The 27,452-nt window shown below is 43.1% G+C and overlaps 1 protein-coding gene across 6 annotated transcripts in view; it reads left to right on the top strand.

The window, feature by feature from the left end:
- Nucleotides 1-1,148: 1,148 nt before the first annotated feature.
- SNED1 (sushi, nidogen and EGF like domains 1) overlaps nucleotides 1,149-27,452 on the top strand; it is a 93,832-nt gene continuing 67,528 nt past the window's right edge. For all 6 annotated transcript variants that reach the window (XM_048505157.1, XM_048505158.1, XM_048505155.1 and 3 more), the window contains exon 1: nucleotides 1,149-1,568. In XM_048505157.1, the coding sequence (XP_048361114.1) occupies nucleotides 1,359-1,568 (210 nt within the window). In that variant the 5' untranslated portion in view covers nucleotides 1,149-1,358. The remainder of the gene's footprint in view (nucleotides 1,569-27,452) is intronic.

Below are 27,452 nucleotides of genomic sequence, written 5' to 3'. Positions count from 1 at the left end.
GTGGAACTGGCTGCCCTGTAATGTCTGAAATGGTCTTCATAAATGTACCTTTGTTTCTCTTTCAGTCTATGTTCAGAAGTTACTTGAATGCATGTACAACCCATAAACAATGTACACTTGATTCTTCTTTATACCTGTGTTGAATAATTTTCACGTTACTCACATTCGAAACACGTACTGCTGAACATGTCATTTAAGCCTCAGATTTAGCCAGGTACTGCTCTCTGGTTTCATTTGTAAAGTTTACATATGTTGACTTTTTATTATAAAAGGCACATGCATGCAAGTTGTATGTGCATTCACTGTAATATGTGAACACAGTTTCTCTCTTGTTTACATGCCTTGTGGGTGGCATTAAGGAAACGGTGAAAGTCGAAGAAAGTCCCTCTGGAATGAATGCACTTGTACTTCTGAACTGATATTATGGACCATAATTTATGGTAGTTATATCTGAACAATGGGTGTCAGATGTTGGGGGGGGGGGGCAATTTGAGAGCTGTGCTCTGAGTTCATTTTGTGTAGCTACGCCCCTGATTAAACCCAAACGATCCCTAGGGATGAGACTGGACGTCCTCCCTCGAGCCCTGCGCCTCTCCTTTCACTCCGTCTTTTCTTTTCACTCAGCTATAACTCTGCTCACCTCGAGGATGATGGGGTTAACCGTGACCCCTAATTTGAGGGCGATCGCCGCTCTATGGAAACCGCCCACACAACTGCAAGAAGCCGATATAGCTGCGAATGGAGTGCTGTAGCGCGACTGCACAGCACGCAACGGTGGCGGCTTCCAGTTCCTTCCACACTGTCTTTAGCCCAATCCTCCGTTCGGGGTTTAATAGTCAGAAGCCAGCCCGGATTATGAGCCCCCCCCCCCCCCGGGGTCCATCGCCCCAGCCCACGTGCGCCGCGCAGCAGGACCGAGCGCCTCCGCCCCCGGCTGCCCCTGCTGCTGCGCTGCCCCCGGGCGCGCTCCTGAGAGCTTTCAGAGCGGGCTGCTCCTTCAAAGCCCGCCTCTAACCTCCTTGGCCGCCTCCTCCAGGTCCCGTCCTAATTGGCTGACCAGGGCATGAATATGTATGTCCTGACCTGCGGGGCGAGGTTTGCGGCGTGCCTGAGCCGCCGACCCCTCCCTCGCTTGTGCACAGAGGCTCGGTGTGCGCGCGGGTCCCTCTCCGCAGCCTCCCCTCGCTGCCCGGCAGCCGGCGTCGTCCTGCCGCGAGTAGCCCGCGGGGCTCTGCCGTCCCTTTGGGGCCAGGTCCTTCCCCTGCCAGCCCGGCTGCCCCGCTGCCCACCTCGTGCCGCCCAGGTCACCCCACCCCATCCCCAGTCGCCTGTCCTGTGGCTCGGCGCCCGCGGGAGAGATGCGGGGCCTGTCCGGCTGGCTGGTGCTGCTGGCGCTCGGGGGTTGGCTTCAGCTGCGGGCGGAGGGCGCCGTGCCCCTGGCTGACTTCTACCCGTTCGGGCCGGCGCATGGCGACGCGACCACCCCGCTGCAGGACGACGGCGGATCGGGGCTGCGACCCGTCGCCATCAAGTTCCCCTTCTTTGGCGCAGCGCACACGGCGCTCTACGTGAGTAGGCAGCGCTCCGCGCGGGCTTGACGCGGAGTTATTACTCCGGAGCACTTTTTTTTACAATGCCTAATGTTGAACCGGTGGTACCCTCTTGCCCCCCTTGCGTGGCAGTCAGGGGGGAGACTTTTTTGACCACCACCCCCCCTGGACTTGGGAATTGCTGCCACGACGCGGCGCGGTCATCTTGGCGGTGCCGGGTCAGATGTTCTTTCTTCCATATGACTGGGAAGGGAGCGCTCCACTTTAAACACTTTTAAGCGAGATCTTGGACGTGCTCTTTCAGAAGGAAATCCCACCAGTTGAATGTGTCGTGGTAGGTTCAGGATTGCAGCCCCATAGAGTAGCTTCTGCACCGCACATACTTGGCTTGTAACTGGGAATACTTCTGCCCCTTTGGCTGTGTTGACATGAACAGAAACTCATAATAAATTTTGGATCCTTTGAGGTTCACACTGGGAGCTACTCCCAGTGAATCAAGGAGTTCATTGCAGCTGCAGTGGGGAGAATTGGTTTGCAAACATATACACGCAAGTATGCGTGCTCACATGGAGATTTGTCAGTGTTCCCTTGCTGAAGGAGCGCTTCTCTTCAGCCCTTGAACATTATTATGCGGAGATCCTGGCTGTGGGGTTATACGGTAAGTTTCATATAATGAGGAAGCGTGATAGTGCTGTCTTCTAGTATTCCAGCCAGCTGTAGTCACCAAAAGAGTCAGAGTGTTACTAACCACAAGTGATCAATCTCCAGATGATTCTACAGAATCACAGGATAGGCTTAAAAACAAGATCTGGAAAGACAATATGTTTACCAGCTGTTTTTATGGTCCTTTCAAACATGTTGACATGTTTTTCCCCCCTGCAGTCATGGAAAACCTTCTTTCCCTCTCCATAGCAGATTCAAATGAACAATTATATCCCTTAACTGCCTTGGAAATGTCACAGAGTTCACAGACCAGAAGTTGTGAAACCGAAATACATTTTTATTAGCATAAGCACATATAAATTATCAAACTTTTTGGGCTGTATCTAAATGGCTGGGCCTACTAGGAATATAACGTCAAAAACTCTACCTGTGTGGAAAGGTATGCTACTGTTTTCCCTCAGAGCACTTAGTATAGTTGGAAAGAAGTTAATGGGGTCAATGACCTGTGAGCTAATCCTGGTGTTAATATTTTTTAAATTTGTCATGATTTTGACTGTTCAGAATACTTCATACACAACAGCGGTGTACTGTAGGTCAGTTACACTATCCCCATATTGCAGACAGGATTTCAGTCTACAAGGTAATGACTTGTCTGATATATTCATGGCAGAGAAGAGAGTTGAAACACAAACCTTTTTTACATTTGTATCTGTGGCTCATTCCGCACATGCAGAATAATGCACTTTCAAACTGCTTTCAGTGCTCTTTGAAGCTGTGCGGAATGGCAAAAACCACTTGCAAACAGTTGTGAAAGTGGTTTGAAAACGCATTATTTTGCGTGTGCGGAAGGGGCCTGTCTTTTAGCCATTATGTTGCATAAATTATAAGGAAGATTTGTTCTCAAGCTGCCAGGATTTAGGTATCCATTGATACTTGGTCTTTAAAACCAATGATTCTTGCTATGCCAAATACTGGTAATGGTGGCTGTGATCTGATTAGCAGCAATGGAAAAGTGCAGGAATCCCCTTCCCTACTTCTGGTCATAATCTCTGTGCTTTTCCAAGCTAGAAATGGATTACTTTATAGCTAACTGCCTTTTGCTTAACATTTTTTGCTTGTGTTCCTATTTTTTTTAATCACTTCCAAAGCCATCTGGATTTACTTGGGGACAGTCAAACAGTCTAATTCAATTTAAGGCATCAAAGCTGTAACAGGATGTTGAGAATCAGTGTGTCTTTGCTATATTAGGCAATTATGTTCTGCGGCGGAGGCGGTAAGTGGCCTAAAAGTTCTGGGTTCGAGGACAGCGTTCTTCTTGCTTGAGTTCTCCCAACCTTTTTACTATCTAGATCTGTGGCGTGAACTGGCTGCAGGTGCTGGGTATTTGAATGGCACTGGCATAATTTAAACATACCTAGGATTAGGTGAAATTTTCGATGAGAACCTGATACACAGGTTTAGAAGTGTAAGTGTAAAAACTACATGGTTGATTGAAAAAATCTCCTTACCTACCATGATAGAAGACAGGAAATTGCCTACAAGATGACAAAAAAAATTTCATTTCCTGGACAGAGCAGTGTATGTTGAAGTTGCCTCTAGAGAGTTTTCTACAACAACACAGTGAAATAGCCTTAAGAGATGTCTTTTGTTCAGTAAATTGGTCGGCAAAAGTAGTCTTATGATTAGCCAAAAACATCACCTTTTTGTAGGTGGTAATTATTCTCAATAGTATAAATTCATGCCACGCATATTTCCTAGATGGATATTGCTTCCATGTGCTTGATTGTGGGCACCATCCCCTGTAACAAATGCATGGGTCTGTTTTGTTAAAAGGACCCACCCCAGGAAACAGACACTCTGACAAAGTGTACATGGAGCAAGAGTGGGGCATACGTTTATTATATCCGATCGTGTACACGCATTATCAGGCATGGAAAAGAAACCCATGTGGATAGTTTATGTTTTGTTATCTACCAGTTTTTCACTTGTATCTTGGAAAGCTGAGAACCTATACTTTTAAAAACTTTTTTGTAGTAGAAATTCAGTAGCCAGTTTACATGGAGACAAATACATATTTTGTACTCATGGCTCTGTTGCAACACCATCCCTTGAACTTTTGGTTACCCATTGGCCAGTTCGGCTTACCTACTGGTTGGCTTTGAGTGTGTGACATCTGTTTGAAGATTGGATACAATTGGGGGCTCTTGGTTAACTAAACTTCCTCTTCTCTCACATCAGATTTCGCTTGCTAGATGCTGGCAATACATTTGGGAACATGTGTAATATGTTATCAGCTCAGAGGTGGTTAATGCACCTGACCATGAGCCTCAAAGCCCAGTTAAGCCGGTATTTTGTTCCTGGGATCTCTTCTTCCCCATTCCCCATAGTAGAGCTGTTAATGTTGTGAAGCAAACTCAAGAAATGGCTAAAATATAACTATTGTAAAGAAGAATCTGGCTAAGAAGTCAAAAAGAGAATGCAATATTCAGGATTTGGGTGTGTACATTTCTGTCAGGGTGGAGCAAACTTAAGGCAACACAGTAGGTTTTCAAGGCAAACCTCCTAACAGGGTGGTTTGCCATTTCCTTCTTCTACATGGCAACCATGGTATTTCTTGGTGTCTCCCATCTAAATACTCTACGTAGCTTCTGAGATCTGATGAGATCCGTGTATCTTGGGCCATCCAGGATAGATCAATATTCAGTACAACAATCTGGAATTCACACAGTGAATAAAATACCACAATGCTACATAGCCAGTCAGATTTGGCCTTATGCAGCATCACTGATAGCGAATGAAGTGAAAATAATGCTTCCTAAGAAGTTAAATATTTTCAAAATTGTTATGAAGTTGGGAGGGGGGCTTTGTTGTTGCTGCTGTGAAAAGGTTCCCCAAAACTAGTAAATACCTCTGACTCAGCCCAAGAGTTTGCAGAAAGCACTGCAAATCACATTGGGTGACTGCACTGGATACTTCATCTCTTCTGAACATAGTTCATGGGACTGTTGTGAGAAGATAAAACAGGATAACCCCCTACATGGTACCCTGAGCTCCTTGGAGGAAGGGTGAGATATGAATACATTAAACAGACATGTCCCTATCTCATCACTGTCCATGGAGGAGGTAATAAATGTTTATTCTGACAGACATCTGGAGATACTTAAGGTGCTACAGCTGTCTGAAAGGGGGGAATATTTCTTATTGTTCTTTTGTAGACCCTACACATGAATGAAGAATTGAGATTAGCTCACCAGAGCCAAATCAGAACAGTTAACTTCTTTTTAAAATCCCTCTGGTTTTGGTCTTTTGCCTGTTGAGCTTTACAAACAATAGTGATTACATTAAGCAATGAATACAAGGAGAGAATAGGTCAAGCCAGGACATAACAAATTATCCACCAAAAAAACTGGGTTCACTGTTAGAAAAAGGATGTATACGTGGATAGAATAGTAGATTGTTCATTAGATCCAAAGTGTGTGTGAGGGGAGGGGGCTCAGTCACACAAGGCTAACACTACAAATGTATAATTAAGCTAGACAGCTGCATTTGATTTGCACATTTGAATATAATTAGTGAACAGTTCAGCATTAGTAGAGCTTCCTCTGGAATATGTTGTTCAGTTCCTGAGCTCTGATATGTGGAAATCCATTGACAAGTTGGAAAGAATGTGAAGAAGGGCAGTGACACTGAATCTTCAAGACAGCATGGAGGATGACAAAAGAGTGATATTTTCTCTCACAGAACAGAGAGATTAAATTTATTTATTTAATCATACTTATATCCATCCTTCCCCTTCTAGGTGGACTCAAGGCAACTTACCTAATAAAAAAGGATGAATCGATGATTGAGGGATGGATTGAATTAGGTTGACTAGAAATACTAAAATATTGCAGAAGAGAAAGAAGAATTGTGGTTTATTGAAAGGTCAAAGGATATAAAGCCTTTATGCAGAGGCAGATTATGATTAAACCTTATATAGAACATAACCAGTTCAACTTTGGAAAAAGCTCCTTTTGGAATCTTCTTACTTTATGTTAACTTGTTTTAGAAAGGTGGCATCTGCTAGGAATACTTTGTCACATTTATATCCAACTCTACTATTTCAGAATCTCAAAACGGCATAGGTGAGGCTTTCATTTTATCACTGAAGTGTGACTTGGCTGAGACAGCCAAGACCATGCGGAGAGCTGAATGATAATCCAAGCCTGTACTTTCCATGCCCGGACCCGATGCTGTAGGTGTTACAGTGAGCTAGTTCTCTTGTAGTACCTTGGGCTGATCTAAGGGAACTTCATGCATGAAGAGCTAGCATGTCAACAGCTTGTAAACTTGAGCCAAACTGGATGTTCACTTTTTTGAACAGTTGGGTCCAGACTTTTAACAATGGGGAATAGTCATTAATTTATTTTTGTTTTATTTATTAAAACATTTATATCCTGCCTTTATTCTTGGAATAGAAAGCAGAGCCCTTTGGGGCTTGGAGTGCCACTGCTGGAGAAGGGAGGGTTCCCCACCCCAGCTGTTTTCCATGCTAGAACAGCATGGGGGGGGGGGGTTGGGATAGTTATTAGCCTGTTTTTACCTCCCCACAGTAACTGAATACTACATTGAGAGCAGGGAAATGGAAAATAACTCCTCCTCTAGGGCTGTTTTGGAAAGAAAAAGGTGAGGGGGGGGGAGGAGACCAGGAACTGTTCCTCCTCCCACGGCAGCATTCAAAGTTTAAATGCTTTATTCTTGAGTAGCCATCCCCTGCAGCTGCTGAATGGGTGTAGGGAACCTGGACACAACTATTAAAAATGTGAACATCAATTTGACCCCCTGTTTCTTTACCACTATAACTGCAGGTGGGCAACAGTTTCATGTGTGAATTCCTTTCTATTTAAAAAAGTGCTTCTTCTCATATATGGCTTGGCTGGAACCATTTCCCTAGTACCTAGTTTTCTCAGGACAGAGAATTTTTTTCCTCTTGTTTTTTGCTTTTGCCTGATGAGCCCCTCTGATCCATAGAAGTCTGCTGGAGTGGGTACTGGGATGGAAACGGAATTTCCAGGCAGCTAGAATTTCACTCTAGCCTTCAGAGGTCTAGTTTCTCCCCTCTCTGTTTAAATGAGAAGGGGTACAAACCAAGGGTTTACTGAACCATGAAGGCACTTCTTTTTTTACTAAGAAGTGACGCCAGTTAGTTTTTATTTCTGAGCATATGCAAGAACATGGCAGTTCTTCAGAAGAGGGTTACTGCTTTGAAATAGGCCAATATAATATACAATTAAAACCAATTGGGTATTGCTGTCTCGTGGAAAATAGCACTGAAAATACTTTGCTGGTGCCAGAGAAAAAGGGACAACCTCACAGGCCTTGAGGGAAAGTTAGAGCCTGTATGAAACATTTGTATTATCTCTCCAGAAACACATAGCAGCTACAAAGTGCTGGGAAATGCCAGCCTTTCTTATAAAGCTTGATCCATGCCTGGGGCTTTCCCACAGTCAACCTACTGTCTGCTGCCTCTACTTGCTGCTTACCAGGCACTGCTCCTCTGTGTCTTTGCTAGCATTCTGAAAGGGTGTTCTCATTTAAAATGGCTTTTTCTCACCTGAATACAAAATGTATTCTGGAGGAAACATTGACTAGCAAAGATTTGTATGCAGCCAAATCTTGTAGCAGTTCCTTGTTAGGCCTGAAATAATCACCTACCAACCATGCTTAAAGTTTCCTTAGTCCTGTCTGTTCAGAATGCACAGCCCAGTTACTTTTCGGGAGTACAAGTAGCATGCATATCATACCCATTCAGCAGTCCCTCCATTTATTACCGATCAGCTACATTAAAAAAAACTAGTTGTCACCTTTAAAAAGCCTTAATGACCTTGGTCTATGGTTGCCAACATCCAGGTGGGGCCTAGAGATGTTCCAGAATCACAACTCACCTCCAGATGCATTCCCCTAGGAGAAAATGGCTCTATGGCCTTATATCCCACTGAGGTCACTCTCATCTCCAAACCCTCTTCCAGCTCCACCCCCCAAATCTCCAGGAATTTCTGAACCCAGATGTGGCAACCCTACGTTGGACCTATACACCTGCAGAATTTCCCAACCAGCGTACCACTTCTGGTAATATCTAGAAGTGAAATCACTGGACACTCTAAAATTTTCAAAAACTCTGTGCCACAGTGGTCCCCAGTTTCGCCCTCCCATTTTTTTTTCCTGCTGGCATTTAAGTTGCTGGTTAGCACAGTGAAGATTTGCCAGGAGACCTGGTAAGCTAACAACTGCCCATACATGCACATTCTCTCTTATGACTTCCACCTTGTGGAATAACCTGCCTGAGGGGGTCAGGAGGGCTCTCACATTTCGGTCATTCCACACAATGTCCCAAACAGGAGGACATGTTCAGGAAGGCATTTTTAATAAAAGAATGACCATTGTAGTATAATGAAACAATTCAGTAGAGTGCTTTTATAGAGAAAAGTTTGTAGTCTGCTGTAGACTACTGTTTCTCATAAAACAGCTATACACTTGCACTAGCTGTAGAATAAGAGCCGCAACAAAAGGACCGCTCACAGAAAATATCATCACAACCAGAGGGGTCAAACAAGGCTGTACATTGGCCCCCACTTTGTTCAATATATTCCTTAGTGATCTAGTTCCAACCCTCCAGAAGGCCAATGGGCATGTTCCCAAACTAAGCGCTAAACACGTGCCTGCGTTACTTTATGCTGACGACACCGTTCTTCTTTCCCACACTAAAGTTGGTCTCACTCGTCTCTTAAATTGCTGTGCTGAATATTGTAAGAGGAACGAACTGGTAATTAAGTATGAAAAAACCAAAATAATGGTCTTCGCTAGAAGACCCCCTAGTCATACATGGACCATCAATAACAGACCCATAGAACAAGTTAACCAGTTCAAATATTTGGGCATAACTCTTACCAGCAACCTTAATTGGGCAGTACATAGGAAATTAGCACTCGCTGCAGCTAACAACAGTGCCCTAGCAATTCAGCGTTTCTTTTTCACTGTGGGCCACCAGTATATACCATCCGCATTGAAGGTGTTCAATGCCAAATGCAGCTCTCAGCTCCTCTATGGAGCACCAATTTGGATCGGAGCTATAAACAAAAATATAAACACAGCCCAGTCCCGTTTCTTCCATAAAATTATGGGCTTACCAAATTGTGCTTCATATGCAGCCCTCTGTTTAGAACTCGGGCAAATATCATATGCCACGATGGCCTGGCTGAGAACTGTCAGATACTGGCTACGTATCCACTATTTGCAGGATCACTCCAGTTTGCTACACCTCATGCTTTCCGACTATGCAAATTCTAGGTGGCTGAAACTAGTTGAGGGAAAAATCAACGCTCTTGGCTTTTCATTAGAGTCGTTAGTCCCTCTTTCCCTATCAGAAGCATATAGCTGCTTGAAAACTAAGCTATTAGAACAAGAGTATCGGGATATGATAACGGCTGCGAGGAAAACGTGTTCCCCCTGACCCTGCTTATTCCAATTGAGCAAGGACACATGGCCAATTATTTACATTGGATCACCAACCCTAAATTAAGAAGAGCCTTAACACTGGCCAGATTCAATCTAATGCCTTCTATGCTGCTCTATGGCAGATATCAACAAATTGATAAACAGAGGAGGCTATGTCCATGCAATATGGGTCAGGTGGAGACACTCGATCATACCCTCTTTCATTGTGTAAGGTTTGCAAAAATCAGAATGTCGCAATCTGCACTTATCCCATTTCTGTATAACAATCTAACCGATGCTCTTAAGATACCTATGCTTTTGAACAACATGGATCCCACAGTGTGCGAGAATGTAGCAAAATTTCTGCTAGCGATAATAGACGTAAGTCTAGATGAATACCAATCAATGTCTATGTATTATGACCACATATAGCCAGCAGTAATTTTTCTAGCTTCTGTCAGTATCCAATGACATTTAACTGAGTCAACTTAGCTGAAGGAATGTCCTATAGTTACAGAAGGACCATGTATATCTTTTACTACCAGTGTCTATAACTGTGAGCAATAATGGGCAAATTTTGTATGCTTATTTTGTATGTTTATTTTATGCCAATAAAGGCTTGTTACTTACTTGTAGTCTGCTGTAGCATTTTGCTTTTGTTGCATTGTCTTCTATCTTTGCAATCCATTTTTGCATTACATACAGTGTATCTTATCTTAGACAGTTTGTTCATATCTTTTTCTCATACTGTCATTCTAGTCCTACTGTATGGTTCACTGGATGCTTCACGCCATTTAGTTCCGTTTAAAAAAATATTTTGTAACCTGCTTTCTCAGTAAGCAAGACAGACTATAAAGTAGATAAACAATACGGTGGTATCGTTGGTGCCTCAAGTTTAGTATTGTTTGTGGGGCTGGTAATGGCTTTTTTGGATTCTCAGTAGAAGGTTTTTCTGCCTTCATGATGCCAAGAGCTAAGCCTTGACATAGCTGGAGATTATATGCTCCTTCATTGAACTCCAGTCCTTCCCCAGGGTTGACCCTTCAAACATGAATGGACTGTCACAAACAATATGATATCACAAAGATCACTCAAGGCAAAAAACAAAAAAACAACCTCATTAAAAATACCTTCTGTGAAACTGCTGTTTGCCCAAGAATGGCTTCTTAAAATCTGTGTATTTTCTGGTTGTCTTCTCCTCAGTACTATTTTCTTTCTTTTCTAAAATAGAAAGTGACAAGGAACAAAAGTGATTTCCTAATAAAGTTGAAATACTCTCCACAGTGGAATCTAAAAATCAAGAAAGCTGAGCTGCTGCCTAACCTCTTACAAAATGGTAGGTTTGTGGTAGAGACTGAAAAGTGAGATGAAACAAATGCAGTGTGCTGCACAATCTTTAAAAGGGCCAAATAGTGACCAGTGAAGCAGTGGACGGCTGTCTGATGCAACCTGCAAAGAACTGGTATCAGAGGGAGAAAGAAGCACTAGGTTGTACACAAACCTTATTCTGTCGTTATCTAAGGATATTTGTTGGGGCCACCTGATGACAGGAAGGATGAGGGGAGCCAAGATAGTGATGAGGCTTCAATTTATATCCCCCCCATTTGTTTGTTTGTTTGTTTTATACCCTGCTTTCTCATCAATAGACCAGATTACCCTGAGCTCATCAGAGTTTGGGAACTAAGTAGGGTTGGCCACAGTCAGTCCTTGGATGGGAAACCATTGAGAAAGACCAGAGTTGCTGTGCAGAGGCAATCAATGGTAAGCCACCTCTGCTTACCTCTTGTCCTGAACTCTCTGTGGATGGGTGTACAATTTGATGGCACACTATTCATCCGTTTTTTCCTGAAATAGTTTATAGCACTCTTTTCTCCTCAATTTGATCTTTACAACAGTCCTGTGGAGTAGATTTATGCTTGAGAGTAAATGACTGTTCCAAGGTCACCCAGCAAGTTTCCATAGCAGTGGTGATTCGAACCTGCATCTCCCAGATCCTAGTCTATCATTTTAACCACTAGACCACACTTGTGAAAGACAAATTGTCCATATTTAAATATATCTCATCCCTACATATGCAAAAGATGGCTATGGGTTCAGGAGAAGCAAAGGGTATGGCTTGTCCCAGGGCCCCAAAATCTTAGTTGTGCAACTGCAATAGTATTTGTAGGGAGAAAGCAATCAGGCCTGCTCCCCATACTGGTTCTGGTGGGTTTTCTAAGCTGTGTGGCCGTGGTCTGGTGGATTTTGTTCCTAACGTTTCGCCTGCATCTGTGGCTGGCATCTTCAGAGGTGTATCACAGAGAGAACAAAATCCACCAGACCATGGCCACACAGCCAGGAAAAACCACCAGAACCAGTTGAATCCAGCCGTGAAAGCCTTCAACAATACACTGCTCCCCATACTTCATCTCCCTCTTTGAAGTGACTCTCACAGAACTTGCTGGTAAGTTAAGACTCTGCCCCTTTCTCTGTCTCAAGAGAGGGGTGTGTCAAGTCATTCTGCCCTTTATCATAGGTTGCAAGGAACTGGACTGCTTCTGAGTTTTGTCCCATACTGAAAAATTCTCTCCCAGTATTAGACAAGCGCATAGCAGCAATATATATGTTTCAAAAATCCTTCTACAATACTTTTCAATAAGAAGCCCTTGAGGCAGTTTACATATAGTGCAATCCAAAACATAATAAAACACAATGAATATTATTGCTACTCTAGAACAAGCTCTGTTTTGCAAAGGGATATAAAATTGTATTGAACAAACCACACAACATGTTCTGTTAAAGCAAAGTAAAAATACACTGATGGCAAATCCCTGAAATCAGTTACATATTAGCCATTTTTAATTCTGTTACTAAAGAAGTGTTTTGCATGGCCTCTGTGGTGCTTGGTGGAAGGAGAAGCACGCCCCGCCCTGCCCTCTACCCCAATACTCTTGCCAACTCTGGTGGAGTCTATACTTGAACTTTAAAATTTGACAATACTCAAATTTATCCACCCATTCCATTATTCCATCTTATTTTTTTGCTTTTCCAACGTAATTGTTCCTTTTGTTACTCTAATGTACTGATGTCAAATTTTGGGTGGAGTTCTACATCTTTAATAGTATTATGTAATTTTATAATACACCTGAGATTCTACCCAATATATGGTTTTGGAGAACATACATGAGTTGCATTCTGTTTTCCTTCCATTGCTTCTTGTCAGTATTATGTTTTTATATCAATACAAATCACACATCCCACTTGTATACTTTAGTCTTTTCCTGCCCCTGTCCAGACCACACTGGCTCAGCTCCAGTTTGTGTAGAACGGCTGTAAAAAAGCTCCCTTCCTTTGTAACGGAGCCAGACTTTTCGTGGGTTGCCTTCATCAGTGCTGCAATACCAAGTGCAAGGCAAAGATGAGTCAGACTGAGAACCTTGACAAGAAACATTTTCTTGGTGCAATGCACTTTCACAAAGCATGAAATGGGCTGTCAAGAAAGGTTAGGAGCCCTGAAATCCTACATGGAAAATTGTGCCTTGTTCCCTAGACTCACAGGTCATGCAGTTGACTCATTCTCTGACAGGGTCTTATTGCTGGTGCAGCCAATTTATAATGACCCTATAGGGATTTCAAGGCAAGAGACATTCAGACATGGTTTGCCATTGGCTGCCTTTGCATAGTAATCCTGGGCTTCTGTGGTGGTCTCCCATCCAAGTACGAACCAGAGCTTTCAAGATTTGATGATATTGGGCGAACTACTCATGCTTAATTAGCACACAAGTACAACACCTGCCCAAGGCTACCAGTCTTTGGCATGTCACTGAACACATGTAGCTAGTTTGTACAGGTGGCAGTCCAATTAAAGAGAGATGATGTGTGAGTACAAAATGGGCGAACTGCTTAGAAGTGTGTGGTGGCATACCATGTCATGCTCAACCTGCTTTGCATTTTGTGGTTGATAGCTTGTAGCTGGGCTGGGTTTGTCAAGTGGGCCCAGAAGACAATAAGCACTTTCCTATGAGAGGGTGTCTTTCTGACCACTTTGAAACAAGTGGTCATGATATCTCTCGTAAGGAAGGCATACCAGGATCTAAATTACCTAAATAATTATTGGTGAGTGGCCAGCATGTCATTCCTGGGCAAGGTGGTCAGCCAGCTGCACAGCTTCAAGAGGTTTGGGAGGAAACTGTTTACCTAAACCCATTTATGACTGGATTTAGGATGGAAACAACACTGGTTACTCTGACTGACAGTCTTTGATGGTTGAGTAACAGGGGGAATGAATCCCTCTTGATTCTCCAGGACCTCTGAGCACCATGCTTCAGTGGTTCTAGTCTGCCTGGTTCCAGAAGGAGGTTCTGGGCTCTGCCCCATGGCAAATATAACATGGAATCCTACAGGGGTCATCTACATGAAACCGTTGAGAGAACACTTGGGAATTTGAAATGAGGTGCCACCAGTTAAAAATAAGTTTTAAAATGTATTTTAATTGCAACACGCAAGCAAGAAAAGAAAAGAAGTAAAAATATAATAACAGTGATAGCAAGTCTATACATATGCATCTGTAATTTTTTTCTAAATGAAGATATTTTATTTTTCCCTAAGAGCTGACTTGGGTGGAAGTTCTGAACAGTTCTCTGTAGAAGGTAGTGGAATGGATGGGATAAACTGAATCTCAGTGCAGAGGTAGGTCCTGGTGGTAACTGACAAAACCACTTGAAGTCTGAGTCACCTTGTCCTGGAAAGCATCACTGGCCTCTCCCAAAAGAGCATGTTTGTACTTGGGAGTACTGCTGGATGCTGTCATGCAGGTGGAGGCTCAGGACCCCTCATGGCACACAGAGCCCTTTATACCAGCTAAAGCAGTTCCTTGAAAAGCATGATTTGCCCTCTGTGATCTGTGCTCTGATTACATTCAGTTGGATTACTGTACTGTGCTTTATTCCAGGCTGTTTTGAAACTTCAATTGGTCTAAAATCTGGCAGACTGTCAGAGGGATTATATCACCTCTGTGCAGATCTGTATGGGTTAATTGTGTTTTTTTTTTTGTAAGCACAATTCAAAGTTCCGTGTCCTATCTTTAAGGCCCTGTTACTTATTATGGTCTCTACTCTCTTCCCATACTGTCCATTCTGCCAGTTAAGACCCCAATCCTTTTCCTAAGCACTACTGTTACTGCAAAGGTTGATCAAGTGGCAAGCAAAGATAGGTTTCTGTGTTTCCAGTGGTGGTTCCTCTCTTTTGGAATACCCTTTCACTTGATTCTCATTGGACTCCTACTTTATTGTCCTTTTGGAGACAGACCAAAATATTTCTATCCTTTCAAGTTGTCTTTATTTATTTTTTCAAACTTAAGGGCTATTTATGGCTTGTGTTTTTTTGGCTTTTTTAATATTGATAGTTTGGTTTTTGTTGTGTTGTTTTTATGTTGTGAATTGCAACAAATAGGTTTCTGGAAGAAGCGGCACGTACATTTCATAATTAATGGCACATTTTAAATAAGGCTTGTCAGATGTCTTCTGGCATTCTTCAGCCTTTTTCTATCTGAAATTTTACATGAGCATGAACAATCACAGACTCTTTCAACAGGTGTGTGAGATTCAGTGGTGGGATTCAGCAGGTTTGCACCATTTCGGCAGAACCGGTTGTTAAAATGGTGCTTGTAAACAACCAGTGGTTCAATTATTTGAATTCCACCACCGGAACCGGTTGTTAAATTATTTGAATCCACTGGGTGTGGAGTTCAGGGGGAAAATGCTGATTTAAAGTTATATAGACTTATCCTGTGAGTATTCTGCATCAGTCAAGCTGAGTATTCTGCATCAGTCGAGCTGGACTTATATTTTCTAAAAGACATCTTCTTTTTTCTAATAATTTCCTCAACTTCCCTTGTTAACCCTGGTGGCTTTCTTTTGGACTGGGTGCTGCCTTTCCTAACCTGCAGAACACATTCCAGCTGAGCTTTTATTACTGTGTTTTTAAATAACCTCCAAGCATCTTGGACAGTTTTGACTCTCTTGATTTTCCCTTTCAGCTTCTTGTGCACTATCCCCCTCATCTTTGAGACATTTCCCCTTCTGAAGGCAAATGTAACTACATTAGTATTTGTCACTTGCTCGCAACCAGAGATACTGAATCTGACAGTGTTGTGGAATTGATAATAAAACTGCAAAGATTGTCATGCCCTTATATAAAGCAGTGGTACGACCGCACTTGGAGTACTGTGTTCAGTTCTGGTCGCCACATCTCAAAAAGGACATCGAGGAGATAGAAAAAGTGCAGAGAAGGGCAACGAGGATGATTGAGGGACTGGAGCACCTTCCTTATGAGGAGAGGCTGCAGCGTTTGGGACTCTTTAGTTTGGAGACGTCTGAGGGGGGATATGATTGAAGTCTATAAAATTATGCATGGGATAGAAAATGTTGACAAAGAGACATTTTTCTCTCTTTCTCACAATACTAGAACCAGGGGGCATACATTGAAAATGCTGGAGGGAAGAATTAGGACTAATAAAAGGAAACACTTCTTCACGCAATTTGTGATTGGTGTTTGGAATATGCTGCCACAGGAGGTGGTGATGACCACTAACCTGGAAAGCTTTAAAAGGGGCTTGGATAAATTTGTGGAGGAGACATCGATTTATGGCTACCAATCTTGATCCTCTTTGATCTGAGATTGCAAATGCCTTAACAGACCAGGTGCTCGGAAGCAACAGCCACAGAAGGCCACTCCTTTCACCTCCTGCATGTGAGCTCCCAAAGGCACCTGGTGGGCCACAGCGAGTAGCAGAGAGCTGGACTGATCCAGCTGGCTTGTTCTTATGTTCTTATGTTCACTGTTCCCTATTGGCTCAACAACACTGACTTCCCGTACCAAGTCCTGGGTCCCACATAGAATTAGATCTAGGATCACCTCTCCCTTGGTTGGTTCCACAACCATCTGCTCTAAGCCACAGTCATTTAGCATATCCAAGAATGCTATCTCCTTACTATGACCTGAACATGCATTTTTCCAGTTTACGTGGGGTTGGTTGAAATCACCCATTACCACTATATTTTTGCTTTTGCTTTTTCTATCTCAGAATCCTCTTGTGCGCTTTGGTCAGGAGGATGATAATATATTCCTAATATTAGACTATCCTTCACACCAGATATTGATTTTCACAGTGCTTCTGTAGGGGAATCAGCTCCCCTTAAATCAGCTCCCTTGTAGGGGAATCAGCATCCCTGCTGCAGAGAAGCCCTTCCGGCTGGCAAAGGCTGGGAGGAAGCCAGGTGAGGGCAGTGGCTTCTGGGCTGGGTGCCACAGAGTCAGATGGCACCCAGCCACCAGGGTAGGTAATCCCCACACTGGCACATTAGCCCCTTGTACTGGTTGGGTGCGCACCCATCCTGGTGCAGGGCTGGCCTGATCCAAAACCGGATTTGCTGCCTACTCAGATGGGGCTGTAATTTGTGTAAACTCGTGAGTGCTATTAAATGCAGGATAGAAAGTAGGAGAAATATTCAAATAAAATTCTAGCTAAAATATGTCTTTAACTTGCTCTTAAGTATTGAGGGGGAAAAGACATTAATATTAACCCCAGTTTTTCATTCAGTGAGAGAGCCTCAAGGCTCTTGCACGTTGCTCTTCAAACTGGAATGTCAAACTAATCTTGATTGAAATCATGGTTTTACAAAGAAGAGAGCAAACTATAGTTTGTGGTTTGTATGCAGCAACAAACTGCTGTTTTCTATGAACAAATCCCTTTTTTATTATTTGACTGCAAGCAGGAGGCATAGAATGGGGCATAAGAGTACAAAGCTGTTCCAGACCTTAATAACAAACTGTGGCTTGTCACAGCATCCTAATGATGTCATAGTGTTATGGTGGGGGGTGAGGAACACACTTGATTTCTACATACATTGGAAATAGTCTCTGCTTCTTTGGCAGAGTGATTCTAGGAAAACTAGTCTGGGAGAGGGAAGGATAGCAAAGACCATCAGGGAAATAAAGATTTTTGTAGAACATACTATCCTTTAGAGTTAATTTTAATGCACATGATAGGAACGTAAACAATAATTAAAAGCTATGGGAGCAAAAGGGATAGGGAGATGTTTGATGGATGCAATTACTCCCCCTTGGAGTGTCATTCTTGTCCTTTTAATTTCTCATGTTTGCAGCCCTAAGCTTGGTAATACTTGGTATTTATGATCCCTCATAGGATCAGTTGGATGGCACATGCCCCAAAGTTGATCAGCTATTTATTTTGCCATGGAGTTTCATGTGACATTATGCTACTCTTGTATTTAATATTTATATGAAATCGCTGGGTGAGGTCATCAGAGAGTTTGGTGTTGGGTGCCATCAGTACACTGATGACACCCAGCTCTAGCTCTTGATTCCTTCCGAGTCAGGCGAGGCCCTTCGGGTGCTGGATACTTGCCTGGAAGTGGTGACTGACTAGATGAGGACCAAAAAACCTAGGCTGAATCCAGATAAGACAGAAATACTGTGGGTAGATCCAGGAGTCGAGGAGATCACAGGGCACCTGGTGCTGGATGGGGAGGTGTTGCCCCTGTGGGACCAGGTATGAGATCTAGGGGTGCTCTTGGACTCAACCTTGTTCTTGGAATCACAGGTGGCAGCCGTGACCAGGAGTGCCTATCAGCAGCTCATTCTGGTTTGGTAGCTTTGCTGTTATTTGAACAGAGGGGACCTGGCCACATTGCTTCATGCTCTGATGGCGTCCCTCCTTGACTACTGTAATGCACTATTTATGGAGCTCACCTTGAAGATGGTCCAGAAGCTGGAATTGGTGCAGAATGCAGCAGCCAGACTGCTGACAGGACAATCTGGCCGAGGCCACATAATGCCAATCTTAAAAGATCTGCACTGGCTCCCTATTTGCTACTTGGCTCAATTCAGGGTCTTGACATAGATGTTCAAAGCCCTAAATGGCTTGGGTCCCACCTATCTGAGGAAGTATCTGCATCCACGTGAACCGTCCCGAGCACTGAGGTCAAGCAGTGGGGCTGCCCTGGTGGTTCCTTCCCCCACCAAGGTGCATGGGGGAGGGAGTATGCAGGAGGACTTTCTCTGTGACCAGCCCTTGATTATGAAAAAGCCTCTCTGTGGAAATTCACTTTATAGGTTTTGACATCTGGCAAAGACCCTCCTATTCACCCAGTCCTTTGGAATCCCCAACAGGGAGTCATTGGGAGCCATGGCACTTATTAAAACTTTTCATGGTGCCCATCAAGTGATTTTAAAAAGTGGGTGGGGGCATGAGGGTCACTTGCTGCACAAGGAATCTGATTGGCTGTTCAGATTAAATTAACGTTGATTGAGCTGCAGTTGCCACCACAGCATTGGTTTTATTCTCAGTCATTCCTCCTTCCCAGTGTATTTTTAAAATTATCCCTCTTGTCCCCTGCACTTGAGTTTCCTATTTGTAGTTGGCTCTGCCTCCTATGGCAGCCATTTTGTAGTTGCACCCACCACTCTGTGTCAGAATTCCAATGGTGCCCACAGGCTCAAAAAAGTTGGGGACCTCTCATCTATTATAACCTTACATATGTTGGATGAAAAGGAATACCACACAATGATGAGATAATAAATATAAATCTATCACTGCTAAAGGGGATAAATGTATTGCTATTTTCACATGTATTAACAAAAGGCTTAACCTTACTTTTCCATTGGAATGCGATTTCATAGCTGACCCCAGCATTTTGCATTGCATATGTTCTCCTTACCAATGTTTTATTTGGCAATAATTGCATGAGGGATGACTCGGGGGAACTATGTTGTGCTAGAATTGAAATAGTTTGATACATGGGTCCTTTAGGAGGGGAGGGGCATACCTTTAAAGGAGGTTTTATCTCATTAGCTTACTGAACTCTAGTTTCCACTGTTGGCTGTAAGGAGGAGTCGTTCTGGGAAGCACCTACTGCACCAAAATATACTTTCCCCAGACATTTCAAAACTGAATGCGCTTGTCAGTTTTGGCTAGTTCACTGCCATACAGAACTAATACAGCTGTGAGAGTGCTCTGTGGTAAAGAATTCAGAGATCAAGAATATTCTGAATATTGCCAATCCCACTTCCAAAGCCTACCACTTTTGTCTAGTGTTACTAACTGCACATTGAGAAATCCCTGGAGATTTGGGTGTGGAACTTGGAGAGGGTGAAATTTGGGCATATAATGCTGCAAGGCCATACTTCAAAGCAGCTGTTTTCTCCAGGGGAACAGATTTCTGTAGTCTGGAGATCAATTGTAATTCTAGGAGATCACCAGGTCCTTCCTGGAGTCCTTCCTGGAGGTTGGCAGTTCTACTTATATCCCATTATAATGGTGCTTAGCATGCTTTGAGAATGAAAAATGAAATCCCATCAAAGCATGTCAGGTTTCCCTGAGTAGCTCCTTTGATATGAACTGAGCATCAGACAATTTCTGCTTATTGAATTCTTCAGACTGTCAGGAAAAGACTGATCTTAAATTCAGTCCTTAAGATAATAGAAAACTCGTTTTAAAAGGTTAAATAAGTTGTTATGCTTGACAATATTCACCAACCTCAGAAACCTATTTCTAGTGTTGTGCAGCAGTATTTGAGCTCTGGGTGAGATTTTTGACATGTTTGGCATTAGCAACCTTGGAGTTGTTGTGGGTTGAGAGATAATCAAGAGCTCACACTTACTGGTCAATACTGAGTTCAATATTTGGTCTTCAGTTGTAAGAAAAGGTCAGAATAATCTTATGAGAGGGCCATTTAAGTTTACGAGGTGATCCTATATTGTCAACAGCTTGAGCTATTCAAGCAATTTCATTTTGTGTATGTGTTTTTGTTTTTCTTAAATGTCAGCCATTAGAAAAGGCACCACATGTTTCCCAGCACATTAAACTAATGTTTACTCTTTCTTTCTCTTACCCCACCCCCCCTCCCCCGTGAGTATTTAATAGGATGCAGGGTTCAAACAGAAGATTGTGCTGTTCTGTGCACTACTAGATGAAGTTTGGGAATGTTCTATTTTTATCTTTAAAGACATTGGCTGGGATGTGACAAGGGCTCATCTGGAATAAGTAAAGAAGCATGTTCAACTGCAGGGCTGTGACTTTTCCAGATAAAGAGAGGAGGCCCATGGTACCGTAAGAGCACTAACTGCCATTTTGCTAAAATTAATTGTTTCTTAAATGAGGTATGTGGGTGGTGCGACGTCAGCTTTGGCACGTGTGTGTTACTTTCTTGGATCTCTTCTCTAGGGGCTTGGGAGCATTCCCCCACCTCTGTGTTGTTTCTGGGTTTAATTTAGATTTTTTTCCTAATTGTTCTGGTTTCATATGTTGTGTTTGACATTTTCCCGGTCACTTTCTTTTTATAGATTATGAAAGCAGTTTCTGCATGAATGCATCATCCTTGACACATGTAATCAGCAAGTGGCTCTCTGACAAATAACAACAATTAACAATGGGGCATTCCCTGAGCTAGCCTTTGAGCCTCTTGCCTGATATGAATTCCTGGAATATCTGAGAAATATGAATAGCAGGATCGATACATTTCCAGTTTGTATACACGTGGAATACATGTGCATTTAATTTCAATGTGCATTTTCAAACAATCTGGATGCAACAATTCTCAAAAATAGTTCTTATGAATTGGAAGCCACATCTTAAGCCTTTTAAAATGTAGATTTGGTGTGTGGCCAGCTGTAGTAAAATAGACATGTCAAAAGCACCCACTGAGCATCTCCAGCTGAGCACCAGTGTATAGCAGAATATCTACCGGCCTAGAACACACATATTGCTAGCTCAGTGGAGAATGTAGATTCCATTCCCCAAAGAAAGGTATGTGGTGGTGATGGAAAGTTCTGTCAAATCCAGGCAACTTATGATGGCCCTGTTGGTTTTTCCAGACAAGAGATGTTCAGATGTGGTTTGCCCTTGTCCTTGCCCTTGCCTAGAAACTCTGGACTTCCTCAGCAGTCTCCCATCCAGGTACTAACTGGAGCCAGTCTTGCTTAACTTCTGACATCTAATGAGATCAGGCTAGCTTGGGTCATCCATATCCAGGCAAAGAAAGGTATACACTACCTAAATGAGAAATCATCAAGAGGTCACATCTAGTACCAGATATCCTGGAAAAGTGAGGTTAATGATCTGATTGAGAAAGGATGCAGTCTGTGCTTGTAGTCTGAAACCATGTTATATGCTTCAGTTTGCAGCGGCTGTTGGTTGTGACCTTCTGTTTGTGCTCTGGAAGTGCTCCTGGCATCTAAATAACCTAGGCTGCTTTGAAAATCCCAACTAGCTTTAGGCAGCTCTTTTTTTAAAAAAAATCTTGGCCTCTGCTTCATCCCATATTGCTTTAATAATAGGAAGAATGTTCCCATGTGGACATTAAAAGGTTACTAAGAATTTATGAAACAGTAATCTTATTCCCCTTAGTCATGGCAATAACTCAACATGTGTTTACACAGAAGGGGTTGCCTCATACAAAATGCTGACCTGAGGGGTTCCTATACCAAATTCTTCAGCAATATATTTGGGTAAGATGAAGCCCTGTTGTCCAGAATACAGTTTAAAAAACCAGGGTATGGGTAACAGTATAACATGAAAGACTTCTTGTACTTATGGCTATTGTCAGAAAGAATAAACATAGATAGGATTCTCAAAAATGTCAGGAGGAGACACAGGCAGCTTGAATTTTCTGAGGTAATTTTGCAATTTCCATTTTTGCATAGTTTTGGAATTATATGTAGTCAAGCCTCTTTTATCTAGTCAGAAGACCTGAATTCAGGCTCTGTTCGTTTAACCTTCTGAACTTGTGGAAACTGTGTCCTTCAGTTAGCACAGGCTGCAGCTACTCTGAGCTCAAGACGTTGTGTGAATAGATCGCTTGCTGTATGTGTCCTTTCCATATAACCTTGCCTCAGAACAACCCAGCATAAATCAAATTTGTTTATTCAGCCTTCTGACAAATATTTCAGATGTAGGCCATTTGGCATAGTGTACAACTTTGCCCACTTCTCTCTTCTCACTGTTTCCTCAGTGCAAAGATCTTGCTTTTTATTCAGGACATTTCATCTGTGCAGGACTAGCATTCTATCTTTAAAAAAAATTAGTTGACTGGTCAGCCAATTTAAAACTTTAATTTATTGTGGGAAGTCCCCACCCCAAAATAATGATAATTACATAAATGATAGGACTGCAGAGTCCAGCCGTTCCCAGCAGCTTTACTGAGCACCATGCCAGAGCATATGGAGCCCCCTCCCTCCACAGCAAGCGCAATGGACTTGGAGGTAGTCCTGTTTTCTTTGTTTCTCACATTCTGTGTTGGGTCTTTCCTTATAAAAATTCTGGCACATAAGGTTGAGAGTCTCTTGGCATGTGCAGAGTGCCACTGTGAAATAAGTGGTTTCTAGTCTGTGTCGAGAATAGGGTGTCCTTGTACCTACCCCTCAGTTTGCCCACGGTGGGTAATGGTGGCCCCAAAGCCACCATGTCTCCTGAAAAGGATTCTAGATTAAGATGGCAGAAATTATTTTGTCTGAATGGGTGAAGTTTGAGTCCTGTTTCGGGATGGCTTATCCATACAGCTCCAGAGAGATAAAAATGTTTGCATGCTGCGCAGGGGTGTACCACCCATGGGGACAGGGGGTCAAATGACCCCAGGTGCACCTGCGGGGGCACAAAATTGTCCCTATCCCCTCCTCCCCCATGCTAACCCAGGAGTCATTTGCCCCCCCTGTCCCCATGGGCGGTACATGGCGCCTGTCTGATCCACCTCTTTCCCTCCCAGGCACTCGGGGGCTGGACTCGGAGGTGGAGGCAGCTCAGACAGGCACTGCGGCGGCAGTCTACCTCCTGGGCCACCTGCCACAGCACCCTGCCCCCCGCCTCCCTGCAGGGAGGCAGGGGTGGTGCCCATCCAAGCCGTCCCCACCCCAAGCCCTGCCCCCTAGCACAGGGGCACAAGGCCGGGGTGGGGGTGGGCTCCCGGAACAGGGGTTGTCCCCAGGTGCCATTTCCCCCCATATGCCTCTGATGCTGCCTCACTAAATATATTCTGCAAAATGGAGAAAAGGGTGGAGCCATATGCAATAGCATCATTGAACATGTATATGCACTACACTACAAATAGGACCACCACCCTTATAGTCACATGTAAAATTCTGGCTACTGTGTAATCCTAGACCTGTGCTGTTGTAATTACTTTGTGTGTGTTTATCATTCCTTCTTCTGAATCTTTTGCTCCTATGTAGAGTTGCCAGCAGTCAAGCAAATGCCTATGAAGAGAAGTTAGACCCATGTGAGAAGGGAGGACAGATGTTCTCGTGAGAGGATTATAGGACAAAGTGTCCCAAATAAAGAGTGTTCTGCGTATTTATTTAATTATATAGTTTCCACAAAAAAGTTAAAAATAAATGTATAAAATAATAATTCATAAAATTAAACATCACACACACAAACACCCTCATAAAATCATGTTATTTTCCTTTTTTTTTCAAAGATGTGCTTGAAAGGAAAGGGCTTAATCTTACTTGCTTTTTAAAGAAAAGGAGGGAGGGATATTTTGACACCCAGGCACTTTAAAAGAAGAGACTTTGCCCCCGGACATTACCCATTATATCTCGCTTCTGATAAAGTCCTTGTGTGTTCCGGGTTGAAATCATACTGTTAATAATTTCTGCTCAACATGCAAAGGCAGGGATTAAGGAATCCTTCCAGTATCCTGATTCTAGACTATTGTACCCTATAAAGTTCAACACCAGCACTTTGAACTAGGTCTGGAAGGAGGCACATTTCTATAAAGTATTCAGTGTGCTGTCCAAGTTAGGGACCAGACTGAGACTTTCTGAATTAGCTGTCACTTCTAGATGCTTATCAAAAGGAGCTGCACAGAGGCACATAGCAGCAGCATAGTATGGAAACTCCCAAGGCATAGATGAATTGTGGCAAATATAAAGCTGATTCACAAACCAAAGTTAATGAAAGTCATTGCTGGATTCCACATGAGCATTTGAGAGCATAGTTGGATCCAGGAGCAATTCCAAGTTGTGAATCTTATCTTTAAGGCTGATTTTTCACAGTAAAAATGCCCCGTTGTTCGCACTGAGAATACCCCGGTGCAGCTAAATGACTCTGAGCAAAGGACCAAATTAAGTCTTTTTGATGAAGCCAGGCTAGGAAAAAGATGCTTGGAGCAGCAGACAGTGTCAAAGTACGGTTGGAGGAAGTGCCATCTCCTCTCATCATCCCTCACTCATAAATTCCTTCAGATACTTGCGAATTTTAAAATGTGTAGTGAAAATAAGATAGAATAAAGGCAGAAGGTGAGAAGGTTTTTTTGTTTTTTAGTAATAAACATAGGTTAATTATTACAACACAAAAAAGGGGAGGAAACCATCTCACAAATTGTGGTGGGAACGGTGTTAGGGTTAGATAGGCGGTAATGATTGTTTATGTTGTCAATTCATATAAAATGAATAAAGATTATTTTAAAAAATAAATTCCTTCAGATATTGATATTAACCCTCCACTTTGTATATAAATGCAGCAGAACAAAAAGGAAGGCTGCCCTTGTTCCATCTAGTTTGGTCCTTAGTACCGCTTGCATTTGCATATATTTGCATATATTTAATGATCATAGACTATCTTTGACACTAGAATGTATTCTTTCTGCTTCTGTTGGACAATATCTTCTTCTCTTTCAGCTGCGGTCTTCCAAAGCAGAATGCATGCCAGCCTAGTGCATTGCCAGCTGGGGCACTTAGGTTAATAGGCCTTTAATCTGCTTTACATCAGCAGAGGCACTGGACCCTGCCTTCACTTTGCTCTGCTCAGCTGCACAGTGATGCTGTGATTCTCAGGCTCTGCTGAGATTCCAAGCCTGTGACCAGCCAGTTGTGGGCACACAGAAAGTATTATTTGAGCTCTCCGTTTGCTCACCAGGGTGAAACAACCCTTCCCCCATCCCGATGTCACACCTGCATCTCAGACCACATTCCATCCACAAACAAGGGCTAGGCTACTTTCCCCAGCAGAATTTTCCTGCTGCTTTCTGTTTAGCCCACAGTTCAGAGGGTTTGTGGTTTCTTCTAATTCCAGAGAAGTGAGTGATCTTTGTGTGTGCATGGAACATGCAGGAGTCACAGAGTCAGAGGGGCTTCCTTGGGGGCATGAGGACTAAGTTGAACCAGGCTTCTTTATGAAATGCTCCCTTTGGTAGAAAGCAGGATACTGTTGTTGGCTTGTCAGACATGAGGTTCACTAAGTAACTCCCTGTCTACTTTGAAAAAGAATGCCATAGTAGAGAGAATGCAGTTGATCAAAGCCTTTGTTTACATCAGTGGTTCCCAAACTTATTTGGCCTACCGCCCCCTTTCCAGAAAAAATATTACTTAGCGCCCCCTGGAATTTTTATTTTATTTTAATAGCAATTAAACAGAAAGATATATGTATTAATCTTTCTACCTGTGGCCATCACCGCCCCCCTGGATCGCTGCAGCACCCACCAGGGGGCAGTGGCGCCCACTTTGGGAATCACTGGTTTACATACTACCAAACTCTATAGGGCAGTGGTGGCGAACCTTTGGCACTCCAGATGTTATGGACTACAATTCCCATCAGCCCCTGCCAGCATGGCCAATTGGGGTCCAGAGGTAAGCCCTATATGGGTCCAAAGGTAAGCCCTATATAGCCGTGGTGGCGAACCTTTGGCACTCCAGATGTTATGGACTACAATTCCCATCAGCCCCTGCCAGCATGGCCAATTGGCCATGCTAGCAGAGGCTGATGGGAATTGTAGTCCATAACATCTGGAGTGCCAAAGGTTCGCCACCACGGCTATAGGGCTTACCTTTGGACCCATTTAGTCCTTTTGTAAGAAATGTTATTTCCTGCCTTCGATCTGTCATTGTTGTTTGACTGAAAGAATGAACTACATACATCCCAATATTCTTAAATTACTGAAATATTAACTAAATCAGTAGTATGTAAGATGCTATTAAAGTAAACCCAAACTAGCAACAAGTTTGATGGTATGGTTGGAAGGGAGAAGATGGTAGCCCAGTTGGAAGAGAGAAGGTAATCCAGTCCAACCTTTGGTGTGAGGAGGATATGGTTGCCACCCTCCAGGTATTCCGCGGAGAACTCCTGAAATTATAATCGATCTCCAGACTAGAGAGATCAGACTGGAGATGACTGATCGGATCCCTCCCCAGGCTCTACCCCCCAAAACTCCAGCAATATCCAAACCTACAAGCTGGCAACCCTAAGGCAGGCTATGTACAGACCAATATTCCCACATGCAGATCAAGCCATATAATTAAACCCATAGTGGCTACAGTTAACTTTTTGTAAAGTATCTACAAAACAAATGATTCTATGCAATTCAAACAGAGCCTCCCAATTTATGGAGGAGGACACTAGGAAGTCTGCTCAGTCTGATAGTAGGGAAAACTTCTTTGCACTCTGATACATTCTTTGCACAAACATACCTAGGGGAAGAGCACATTCCATCTACTGAGTGCTTGCCTGTAGGGCTAAGGGGAAAATATGCATGTCCCCTTCCTCGGATTTCTTCAGAATATAATCAATAGATTATTATGTTGTCACACTTCTACATACTAAGAACTTGCTTGCTTATTGAAAGCAAACAGGTTAGTGCTTCATCCAGTTTCTTGTTACTATCATTTTCTTCATGCAGGAAGTTTTTAATTCAGGTAAACATTTAAACATGCAATCACCCACGCTACCCCTGTTTGCATTCTGAAATGTACAGTCTAATGAGGGCTATGCTCCTA

The sequence above is a fragment of the Sphaerodactylus townsendi genome, linkage group LG08, assembly GCF_021028975.2.
Source record: "Sphaerodactylus townsendi isolate TG3544 linkage group LG08, MPM_Stown_v2.3, whole genome shotgun sequence".
NCBI lineage: Eukaryota > Metazoa > Chordata > Lepidosauria > Squamata > Sphaerodactylidae > Sphaerodactylus > Sphaerodactylus townsendi.
This window is presented reverse-complemented; position numbering and strand designations above follow the sequence as displayed.